Source organism: Lampetra fluviatilis, chromosome 16 (assembly GCF_964198595.1).
Source record: "Lampetra fluviatilis chromosome 16, kcLamFluv1.1, whole genome shotgun sequence".
Taxonomy (NCBI): Eukaryota; Metazoa; Chordata; class Hyperoartia; order Petromyzontiformes; family Petromyzontidae; genus Lampetra; species Lampetra fluviatilis.
In genome coordinates this window covers 3,178,598-3,191,206 of record NC_136290.1, presented here as the reverse complement: position 1 = coordinate 3,191,206, position 12,609 = coordinate 3,178,598, and the positions used below count along the sequence as shown (strand labels likewise).

The following is a 12,609-nucleotide window of genomic DNA, read 5'->3' as shown; positions in this document are numbered from 1 at the left end:
GTTAATAGCATAGACTAGATAAGGCGCGGTTACGTTTCAGACTATACCAAGTATGGAGGGGGATGGAAAGCATCAACTAAAGACGCGCTTAAAAAATGTAGCGAACTTGTTTATAGTTTTATTGTTTCATCCAAAGCAACAAGAAGCAAGAGGGCTCGCTAGCGTTAGTGAAAGGTGGCGTTTTCTGTCTACCCCCTTAAATTAAAACAATTTATGTTCGCCGATTGAATTCACCCCTCCCGCGCACGCCGCTCGAGTTGGTTTCGCCCACGCGGCCCTCTCCCTCAACCACCACCAACAAACCGTCGCGATTTGGCGGGAGAAGTGGAGCCTAACGACCAGCACTACCACAACATCTATAATCACAAGTATAACTACTATAATAACATCTCCCACGTCTATAATCATTACTATAATAACAACTACAACATCTATAATAATTATAACACTAATAATAACATCAATAAAATAAACAATTACTACTACTATAGTAATAAAAACATGAACTGCTGTAATAACTAATACTGTAACAACTACTATAATAACAACCACAACATCTATTATCACAACTATAACACTAATAACATCAATAAAATAATATAAACAACTACTACTACTATAGTAATACAAACATGAACTGATATAATAACTAATACTGTAATATCAACTACTATAATAACAACTACAACATCTATAATCACAACTATAACACTAATAACATCAATAAAATAACAAACAACTACTACTATAGTAATAAAACATGTACTGCTATACTAACTAATACTGTAATATCAACTACTACTATAATAAAACAAGGGCGGTGAGAGAGAGTGGAGCCAATCTCTGCCTCTGTAAGCCTCACAGCCTGTCAGAGGAGCTACACGGGGAGACATTTGTATTGTGTCTGCCTGTGTGTGTGTCTCTGTGTGCGTCTTTGTTGCCTGTGTGTGACCCTCTGTGTGCGTGTCTGCCGGTATGTGTCTGCCTGTGTATGTCTGTGTGTGTGCCTGTGTGTCTGCTTGTGTGTGTCTGTGTGTGTGTCTGCTTGTGTGTCTGCCTGTGTGTGTGTCTGCCTGTGTGTGTCTGCTTGTGTGCAGTCTCGGCTCGAGTCATGATTCCCATCGGAGCCCTGACCTCCTCCTTCTCATTGGAGGGTCACCAGGACCTCAAGATCCTTCAGCCCTGGTGGGACGTGTTGTGCGACATGCTCTCCGTGCCCATGTTCATGATAGGCATCTTTGCCGGGATGCTGCAGGTACGTCGTTCCAACGCTCTAGACTCTAGAGAGTCCCCAAGCACATTCATAAATGTCGCCGCCATGCTATGGATAACATCGCGGAGATGTTGACGACCTCGCCTGGTACGCAGGAGGTCATAGGTTCCATCCCGACCCCTGCTGCATATTTGGACTTCGCGTGTGTCTCATCATCACGGTGGCTGGGAGATGTTAACTACCTCGCCTGGTACGCAGGAGGTCGTGGGTTCCAACTCGACGTGCGAGCTCACTCAGAGCGCTGGCTAGAGAGCACATCTTGGGTCGATATGGGTTGCCTCCCCCCCCCCCCCCCCCCCCCGTACACACCGGGAATCGCGCAAAGTGAACCTGAGTGGAGCGACGTCTTCAAGGAGACCACACGGCGTCACGTCATGGTCACGTGGTACCCACTTCCCCCACCTCCGCCCAGAACATGAACGAGCGCATTCTGTGTGTGCCGGTGCCGAGAGGCTTCGACGTGGATCTGAAGGAGTGGAACGAGACCGTGCTGAGGAAGCTCGTGGCCAACCCCAGGGCCCACACGGTGAGGTCCCCCCTCGGGCCGGCTCGACACGACCATGCAGGGGGGGGGGGAACCGCTGGTTGCCAGCGGTAAGGCCGGCTGCGCCACCGGCAATTGCCCGAGGAATAGTGTAATGTACAGTATAGTGCAGGGGTGGGCAAACTTTTTCACTCGCGGGCCACAATGGGTTCTAAAATTTGACAGAGGGGCCGGGCCAGGAACAGATGGATGGAGTGTTTGTGTGAACTAATATAAATGACATGTAAAAATGATTACATGAATTGATTTGGCCTTTAACAGGTAGCAAAGCATTTATTTGTAAGGCAATTTAACAAATTGCACGAACATGAACAATACAAAAACATGTTGTAACGTGACTGATCAAACATCATTAAAACATCTGAGGCATGCGTCCAAACCAATTACCTCACTTGAACTTCTTTATTATCTACATTAACAGGTTAGAGCAGCAACGCAGGCTCTGTGATGGAGATTTTGCTCCAACCTCGCTGCAGCAACACATAATCAGTTTCAGTGGGAACAGCGTTGTTGATCTTCCATTTTTGCCAGTGCATCCAAGTTTGGAGTTATTTTGGTTGTGGCAATTCTCAGGATAGATCTGAGGTGCTGATCCGTTAACTTTGATCTGTGATGGGCTTTGTTAGTGTTCATGACGCTGAATGTCTGCTCACACATATAAGTGGAGCCAAACAAAGTCAGTATCTTCTGTGCAGTCCTCCGGAGGTTTGGAAACGTGGCTCTGTTAAGTGAAGCATAAAAGTCATTCAGTTTAACAGAGTTGAACTTCTCCTTTAGGACAGAGTCAGACTGAAGATCTATCAGTTCCAACTGCAGCTCCTGTGGTGCTGTTTCAAGGTCTTGTGACAGGGGACAGGACACCAGCTGAAGTGACTGTTCAATGTTTTCGAAATCAAAGAACCTACGGCAGAATTCTCCGTGCAGGTCCTCAAGCGATTTGCTGTATTTTTTTGCGTTTCGCGGTGTCTCTTCCTGCATGGCAAGTGTGGGAAATGAGTGAAAGATTTGTTCGCAATTTGTCCGGAGAACAAAGTGAGCTTGGATTTGAAGGCTTTCACATGTTTGTACATGTCGTGAACAAACTGATCTTTCCCCTGCAGTTTCACATTCAGCTCATTCATGTGTGAAAATATGTCCACAGCAAACGCAAAGTCACTATGCCAGTTGTTGTCGCTTAGCTCAGGGAATTCGTCAAATTTCCCCATCAACTCCAAAAATGCGATGATATCTTCTTTCAGCTCCCACACTCGTTGTAACACTTTCCCCAAACTTAACCAGCGGACACGAGAGTGGTACAGCAAGTCCTGATGATCCGCATCAGTTTCCTCCAGGAAGGTAATAAACTGACGGTGCTGAAGTCCCCTTGCTCGTATAAAGTTCATAAGTTGTACGACTGGATTCACGACATGATTAAGCTGCAATACAGACTTACACAGGGATTCCTGATGGATGATGCAGTGAAGGAAAATAAGATCCTGGACAGGGCTTTCCTCTTTCACTTTATCCTGGATTATTTTCAGCAGCCCAACATTTTTTCCAGTTAAATTTGGCGATCCATCCGTTGTGACATTGACAAGTTTACTCCAAGATAGCGTCATTCTTTCGATCACAGCAGATACCTGGTTATACAAGTCCTCTCCCCGCGTTGTTCCGTTCAGGGACTCCATGGTCAAAAACTCCTCTGTTATCGCAAAACTGTCTTCAATGCCTCGGATAAAAATGAGGAGCTGAGCAGTGTCTTTTACGTCCGTACTTTCATCCAGTGCTAGTGAATATAAGTCAAAGGAATCAGACTTTTCGTTTAATTGACTGGCTATATTTTTATCAATCAGTTCCACATGGCGAGTCACAGTCCTGCGTGATGAACTGACTTTTTCAAATTTGCTTTTGATCTCCCGACACAAGATGTCTGCTGTCTGTACCATGTTTTCTTTTACAAACTTGCCTTCGGAGAAAGTGGTAATGAGTGGTAATGTTGGTGAGAAGAAGTTTTTAAAGAAAATTTAAATCGAAGTGAAGAAGGAAATTATTGAAAAGTTTGTATAATTAATGATTTTTCAAACTTTAATTATATTTTCTGTGCTTAAAACTCTTTAAAAAAATTGTGGGGTCTAGAACGGACTCGTGAAATTCGGAGAGAACTCGGACTTAAGTTTTATTTGTTTTGTTGAATTACACAAAGCGCAACAGTTATGTATATAACTTTTGTTATATAAAAGTCCTAGTAAGATATTAATTTTGCGATGTAGTCATACCCCTCCCCCTCATTCAAGCCGTAATTTAGAGAGCGAAAGCGCCGAGAACGTAAATCGCATAAGAACCCGTTAATCTCTTCTCGCATCATTCATACGATGATGATGCGATGAAGTAAACGTTCATACGATATTACAGTGAATGCTTCCAAAAACAATACTGTACCCAAATATTACTGTTAACTTACTTTCAATAGAAACATGAATTGCTCATACGAATATTCTCTCTCTCCTGGTCAAAGTGCGCCATCTACTGGGTAAATGGGGGCATTACAGGAGGAAGGTAAAATTTTATTTAATAATAATAATATTTGGACAAGTTCGGCAGATTAAAAGCCCAACGGGCCGTACTTTGCCCACGTCTGGTATAGTGTAATGTATAGTGTGGTGTATAGTGTAATGTATAGTGTAGTGTAATTTATAGTGTGGTGTATATTGTAATGTACATTATAGTGTAATGTATAGTGTAGTGTATAGTGTAATATCCTAGTACAGCACACCGGTGTGTTGGAGAGCAAAGCCATAACGTTGACGATCTTGAGTACGGTGACGTTTCGCCAGTAATTACAACCGGCATCATCAGGCAAAAGCCAGATTTGAGCCAGCTCTGTCACCGCAACGGAGGGGCATGCGACATCACCGCCACGCCTGTTAATTTTGCCCTTCCCACACTCGCCCAGGTTGGCTTCGACCAGTACCAGTACCGGTTGATCAACCAGTTCTGCTACGACAACGCGGTGCTGTGGATCAGCAAATACTTCCCGCACCTCGTCGTGCTGCACACGCTCATCCTGACGGCCACCAGGAACTTCTGGTTCAGGTTCCCGGAGACGAGCTCCAAGATTGAGCACTTTGTGTGCGTGCTGGGCAAGTGCATGGATTCGCAGTGGACCACGCACGCCGTGCACGAAGCCGCGCTGGACGGGTTGGCGTCAGCGGCGGCGGCGCTGCAGCCGCCACCGCCCGCCACGGCGGAGAGCTGCAGGTTAGAAGGGGGCTGACTACTAAGAGACGGCCCACGGCTCCTTCCTTCCTTTGTCATCCCTTCCCCCCTTAAGTAACAAAATTAAAAAAAGTTCCCCCTTTCTCCATTCGGGGGGGACCCTGCGTGGGTTTGGGGCAGAGGTCGCAAATGGGTTTTGATTCCTTACCCGAACCCGTACCCGGCCGCACCAGGGTCGCAAATGGGTACCCGTACCCGGTCGGGTACGGGTACCCGTTCCCTACCCGTACCCTACCCGAAATGAGTGACAAACAGTTACTCACCAGTGACTCACGGCCTACCCGTACCCGTACCCGGCCGCATCAGGGTCGCAAACTGCTACCCGTACCTGTACCCGGCCGGGTACGGGTAGCCGGGTATTGGGTAGGGTACGGGTATCAGGTACCCGGTTGCGACCTCTGTTTTGGGGCAGCGAGCCCGTTCACGCATCTTTCTATCCCCCTGCTTTTCATAACCAGTTTGGCTTACGGTTGGTGGTGTGTGTGTGGGGAACGGTAGTGAAGCGGTTAGCGCTACGCTGCGCTATGATCCCGGCGACCCAGGTTCGATTACCGCTCATGGCCAACACCGGCGACGATTATCTGAAACACGTTCCTTCGGAGTGGGCAGGTAGTAACTTGGTTGGACAGCGCGTTGGTGCACGACAGACAAATAATCCCTGGTGGGCAGTGTAACCTGTTGTTCATACTTGTGCCAGCTCTGGGCCTCTCCTAGGTCTACTCAGCCTCAAATGAGTACCTGGTGCGGTGTGTAAACATCGCCACTGGGGAGACAAAGGCGGCCGCGCGTGGTGCTAGCCACCCACCCCCTCATGTACAGTTCCAGCCTTCATAAGTGCTCGCCAACAGCACTTGCCCCTATAGTCTGTTAAGGCTATACGGGGGATCTTGGTGTGCGTGTGTATGTGCGTCACGATGTGGGTGTCTGAGTCTGTATGGATCTCTGGGTTTCTGTGGGTCTCTGCGGGTCTGTAGGTCTTTATGGGTCTCTACGGGTCTCTGTGAGTCCTGATAGGTCTCTGCGGGTCTCTATGAGTCACTATGGGTCTCTGTGGGTCTCTGTGGGTCTCTGTGAGTCTCGATTGGTCTCTGTGAGTCTCTATGGGTTTCTGTGAGTCTCTATGGTTTTCTGTGAGTCTCTAGGGGTTTCTGTGAGACTTTATGTATCTTTTTGGGTCTCTGCGGTTCTCTGTGAGTCTCGATGGGTCTCTGTGAGTCTCTATGGGTCTCTGTGAGTCTCTATGGGTCTCTGTGCGTCTCTGCGTCCCACGCTTGCAGCGACCCGAGATCCGACAAACTCCCCATGGAGAAACTGCCTTCTGAGTCTCCGCCGGCACCGCCCCGGCCTTCCGTCCGATTCGTCGACCCCGGCGAGGCCGCCCCGCCCCCCGACTGCCCCCCCCCGGAGCAGAACGAGGGCCGGCGGACGCCATCGGATGATCGCATCCTGGACAAGAAGGAGGGCGAGCAGGCCAAGGCTCTCTTCGAGAAGGTGAAGAAACTACGTGCTCACACGGAGGCGAGCGGCGGGCTCCACAGGCTCTACGTGTGGCAGACGGGGGCCCGCTTGCTGCAGGCGCTGGTGGTGCTCGCGTACACCGGTTACGCCGGCCCCAACATGCGCTACCACATCCACTGCGTGGAAGACGAGTACATCACGGGCTACGGAGACTTCTATTGCGTCCACGGGCTGTGGCGCATCTTCCGCATGATGTGGATGGCCTACGCGACCACGATGTGCGTCTACGCGCTCACCTGTGCCTACGTCTTCTACTGGGTGGTGACCGGCAGGTGAGAGGGGGGGGCGGCGGGCTGCCGCAGAGCGGTTGCGTGGCACCGGATCGCCGTGCGGCAGCCTTCTGACTTTGGTCTGCGGGCTTTTCGGCGATCGTGGAGATGCGGTTAGCGCGGACGGCGACACCGCTACGTATATCTAATAGTAATGTTCTACCGGTGGCTTCGTGGGAGATCTTCCGCGTTGGGACGAGGGTTGACGGGCGCTGAGTTCTCTGTGCTGGGGGGGGCGCTGACACCGCAGGCTCAAGGAGTACAGCTTCGCGGAGGCGCGCCAGGAGACGGGGGTGGACGACATTCCGGACGTGCGGAACGACTTTGCCTTCCTCCTTCACCTAGTGGACAAGTACGACCCCTGCTACGCGTGCAAGTTCTCTGTCTTCTTGTCCGAGGTGAGGAGAAGCCGCTCGCAGAGCGCGCTGTGCGCTGCACGCAGAGCGCCTCACGTTTGACGAAGCCGACCGCGCCGATCGGAGATGTGGGGTAAGGACAACAAACTGTGGGTCTCTGTGTGGTCAACGTGGTGCTGGCCACCCACCCCCTCGTGTGCCGCCGTTCTGGTCTGCATAGGTGCTCGCTAACGGCACTTGCCCCAACAGTCCGTCGAGGCTATACGGGGGATGTTGAGTCTTTGGGTCTCTATCTGAGTCTATGGGCCGTGTTAGTCTATGTGCAAGTTATGTAATGACTAATTATAAGGGAGGCGTATCGGTGGTGAAGGTCAAAGGCTGAGTGAGACCACAAGCTCCGGGAACCTGCTTGAAGATTCTGGAAGGGGGCGTGGCCGGAGGCGGGGCTTGGCCGCACCGGGGTGTATATAAGGGGGACCGAACCAGAGGTTCGGTGCTGTTGCTGGTCCTGGGTCCTGGCTGCGTCGCCGCTCGCCGTCATCTCTCTTCGTCGTGGCCGATCTCCTGCAGGGCTTTCATCGTCGCTGTCGCTGCGCTAGTCAAATAACCGTGTAGTTGGACGCCGACGATGGGGTTGTGTAGAAGGGTCGGCTATGTGTAGCTACGTAGAGACGTTCATATTTCTGTATCGTCCAGTGTGAGAATAAATAAGAAGGCCTCTACATGATGTGTCTCAAAAGTCGCTCACTACATGTGTATAACGTCTTTACCGTCATGGGGCGTAACGGCTCATTGGGCCCTCGCTGCTGAAACAAATAAAATCCATCCACGCGTGGCTGCTGGTGCTGTTGCTGCTGCTGCTGCTCCAGGTGAGCGAAAATAAGCTTAGGCAGGTGAACGTGGATCAAGCGTGGACCCTGTCGCATCTGACGGGGCTGCTGGCGATCAATGCGCAGGGCGAAAGCGAGCTACATCTCTCCAAGCTGGCAGCGGTGCCAGTGGACACATACCGGCTCACTCAGATACAGGTGCCCGTGGACACACCCACTTACCCACCCACCTATGCACCCACCCATCCACACCCGCACACCCACTCCCCCACCAATTCACTCACCCACCCACTCACCCAGACACCCACTTACCCACCAACTCACCCGCACACCCACCCAACCACTTGCGCACACACCCACCCACTTGCTCACTCACCCACTCACTCGCCAACACACCGCCCACGCACACACCCACCCACACACCCACTCACTCACCAACCCATACACCCACCCACCCACACACCCATGCACCCACCAACTTACACAGCCACTCACCCACTAACTCACTCACCCTCATACCCACTGACCTACCAACTCACTCACCCTCGTACCCAATCCCCCACCGAAGGTGCTGACACTGGACTCGATGCACGGGGTGACGCTGGGGGCGGCGGTGGTGCAGATGGTGAATCTGCACAAGCTCCGGCTGCTGAACTGCACCGTGGGCGTCGACAATCGCGCACTCGCCTTCCTCAGCGAGGAGCTGCGCCAGCTGGAGGTGCGTGGGTGGATGGGCGGGCGGGCGCGAGGGTGGCTCGGTCTGAGCGGTCCATTCGGCTCCACTGATCCGGGCCGTGACATCGCCAAAAAGTCACCTCCCCCACCAAATGTATTTAAGTCACAATGTCGGGGACCGACATTCACCATCCGCCCCCCCCGCGCCCTCTCGCAGGTGAAGTTTGCAATCAAGGCGGAGGTCCCGGGCTGGCTGCGTGACATGCGCCACCTGGAGGAGCTGTCCCTGGAGGGGCCCCTGACGCCGGCGCTCCTCAAGCCGCTGGGCGGCCTCAGGCGCCTGCAGGGCCTGCGCCTGACGACCAGCGTCGCCCGCCTCCCGCCCGGCCTGGCCACTGTCGCCGGCGGCGGCGGCGGCCTGCGCACGTTCGCCCTCGACAACGGCGGCGCGCGCCTCGAGTCGCTGGCGCCCCTGAGCAAGCTGCGCAGCCTGGAGACGCTGCGGCTGACGCGCTGCGGCCTGGAGCCCGCCGAGCTTGCGCGGCCCCTGCTGGCGCTGGGACGCCTGAGCGACCTCGACCTTTCCCGCAACGGCCTCCGCTCGCCGGGCGACGGCGACGATGTGGCGATGCTGCCGGCGGCCGCCTGCAAGCGCCTCGCCGTCCTGCGTCTCTCGGACAACGCCCTCGCGAGCGTCCCGCGCTTGGCGGCGGCGGGGGGGGCAGGCTCGCCGGCGCTGCGCTCGCTCTTCCTCGACGGGAACCTCATCGGGGGCGAGCTGCCCACTGGGCTGTTCCGTCTGCACGGCCTGCAGGTCCTCGACCTGAGCCGCAACGCCATCGCCGCCCTGCCGCCCGAGGTGTGCCAGCTGACTCGGCTGAGCACCCTCCGTCTATCAGGCAACGCCCTGCGGAGTCTGCCCGACGAGTTGTTCCGGTGCGAGGGGTTGCGGACGCTGGCACTCGCCAACAACGAGCTGCGCGAATTGAGCGGCCTGGTCGGGAGGCTGTCGAGGCTGCGCCGCTTGGAGCTGGTCGGGAACCGGCTGACGGAGCTGCCGGCCGAGCTGGGGGAGTGCGCGGAGCTGAGGCGCGGGGGGCTGCTGGTGGAGGAGGAGCTGTTCGAGTCGCTGCCGGCGCAGGTGAAGGAGGCGATGCGGGGCGAGCCCAGCGGCGCGACGCAGAGCCCCCATGGAAGCTGGGAGAGAAGTCCAAGGAACTGAGAGAGAAATCCGAGAAAGTGAGAACCCCGAAGACACGAGAGACTTTCACCGGCAATTACAACCGGCATTGTCAACTCCAACTATACAGCAGTAGGCAGCGTCAGGGTCGGGATCGAAGCCACGACCTCCTGTATAACAGGTGAGGTAGGTAACATCTCAATTACCAAGACCTGTATAACAGGTGAGGTAGTTGACATCTCAATTACCAAGGCCTGTATAACAGGTGAGGTAGTTGACATCTCAACTACCAAGGCCTGTATAACAGGTGAGGTAGTTGACATCTCAATTACCAAGGCCTGTATAACAGGTGAGGTAGTTGACATCTCAATTACCAAGGCCTGTATAACAGGCGAGGTAGTTGACATCTCAATTACCAAGGCCTGTATAACAGGTAAGGTAGGTAACATCTCAATTACCAAGGCCTGTATAACAGGTGAGGTAGTTGACATCTCAATTACCAAGGCCTGTATAACAGGTGAGGTAGTTGACATCTCAATTAACAAGGCGTGTATAACAGGTGAGGTAGTCAACATCTCAATTACCAAGGCCTGTATAACAGGTAAGGTAGTTGACATCTCAATTACCAAGGCGTGTATAACCGGTGAGGTAGTTGACATCTCAATTACCAAGGCCTGTATAACAGGTGAGGTAGTTAACATCTCAATTACCAAGACCTGTATAACAGGTGAGGTAGTCAACATCTCAATTACCAAGGCCTGTATAACAGGTGAGGTAGTCAACATCTCAATTACCAAGGCCTGTATAACAGGTGAGGTAGTTGACATCCTAATTACCAAGACCTGTATAACAGGTAAGGTAGTTAACATCTCAATTACCAAGGCCTGTATAACAGGTGAGGTAGTTAACAACTCATTTACCAAGACCTGTATAACAGGTGAGGTAGTCAACATCTCAATTACCAAGGCCTGTATAACAGGTGAGGTATTTGACATCTCAATTACCAAGACCTGTATAACAGGTGAGGTAGTCAACATCTCAATTACCAAGGCCTGTATAACAGGTGAGGTAGGTAACATCTCAATTACCAAGGCCTGTATAACAGGTGAGGTAGTTGACATCTCAATTACCAAGGCCTGTATAACAGGTGAGTTAGTTGACATCTCAATTACCAAGGCCTGTATTACAGGTGAGGTAGTTGACATCTCAATTACCAAGACCTGTATAACAGGTGAGGTAGTTGACATCTCAATTACCAAGGCCTGTATGACAGTTGAGGTAGTTGATATCTCAATTAACAAGGCCTGTATAACAGGTGAGGTAGTTGACATCTTAATTACCAAGGCCTGTATAACAGGTGAGGTAGTCAACATCTCAATTACCAAGGCCTGTATAACAGGTGAGGTAGGTAACATCTCAATTACCAAGGCCTGTATAACAGGTGAGGTAGTTGACATCTCAATTACCAAGGCGTGTATAACAGGTGAGGTAGTCAACATCTCAATTACCAAGGCCTGTATAACAGGTAAGGTAGTTGACTTCTCAATTACCAAGGCGTGTATAACAGGTGAGGTAGTTGACATCTCAATTACCAAGGCCTGTATAACAGGTGAGGTAGTTAACATCTCAATTACCAAGACCTGTATAACAGGTGAGGTAGTCAACATCTCAATTACCAAGGCCTGTATAACAGGTGAGGTAGTCAACATCTCAATTACCAAGGCCTGTATAACAGGTGAGGTAGTCAACATCTCAATTACCAAGGCCTGTATAACAGGTGAGGTAGTTAACATCTCAATTACCAAGACCTGTATAACAGGTGAGGTAGTCAACATCTCAATTACCAAGGCCTGTATAACAGGTGAGGTAGTCAACATCTCAATTACCAAGGCCTGTATAACAGGTGAGGTAGTTGACATCCTAATTACCAAGACCTGTATAACAGGTAAGGTAGTTAACATCTCAATTACCAAGGCCTGTATAACAGGTGAGGTAGTTAACAACTCATTTACCAAGACCTGTATAACAGGTGAGGTAGTCAACATCTCAATTACCAAGGCCTGTATAACAGGTGAGGTATTTGACATCTCAATTACCAAGACCTGTATAACAGGTGAGGTAGTCAACATCTCAATTACCAAGGCCTGTATAACAGGTGAGGTAGGTAACATCTCAATTACCAAGGCCTGTATAACAGGTGAGGTAGTTGACATCTCAATTACCAAGGCCTGTATAACAGGTGAGTTAGTTGACATCTCAATTACCAAGGCCTGTATTACAGGTGAGGTAGTTGACATCTCAATTACCAAGACCTGTATAACAGGTGAGGTAGTTGACATCTCAATTACCAAGGCCTGTATGACAGTTGAGGTAGTTGATATCTCAATTAACAAGGCCTGTATAACAGGTGAGGTAGTTGACATCTTAATTACCAAGGCCTGTATAACAGGTGAGGTAGTCAACATCTCAATTACCAAGGCCTGTATAACAGGTGAGGTAGGTAACATCTCAATTACCAAGGCCTGTATAACAGGTGAGGTAGTTGACATCTCAATTACCAAGGCGTGTATAACAGGTGAGGTAGTCAACATCTCAATTACCAAGGCCTGTATAACAGGTAAGGTAGTTGACTTCTCAATTACCAAGGCGTGTATAACAGGTGAGGTAGTTGACATCTCAATTACCAAGGCCTGTATAACAGGTGAGGTA

At 51.1% G+C, this 12,609-nt stretch overlaps 1 protein-coding gene across 1 annotated transcript; it reads left to right on the top strand.

The window, feature by feature from the left end:
- The first annotated feature begins 1,111 nt into the window (after positions 1 to 1,111).
- Positions 1,112 to 9,942, top strand: LOC144936466 (volume-regulated anion channel subunit LRRC8E-like). Its single transcript, XM_078863536.1, has 8 exons — positions 1,112 to 1,255; positions 1,686 to 1,799; positions 4,750 to 5,054; positions 6,350 to 6,862; positions 7,110 to 7,257; positions 8,085 to 8,243; positions 8,614 to 8,763; positions 8,938 to 9,942. Exons 1-8 carry the CDS (start codon positions 1,112 to 1,114, stop codon positions 9,940 to 9,942), a joined length of 2,538 nt encoding a protein of 845 aa, XP_078719662.1.
- The last annotated feature ends 2,667 nt before the right edge of the window (positions 9,943 to 12,609 follow it).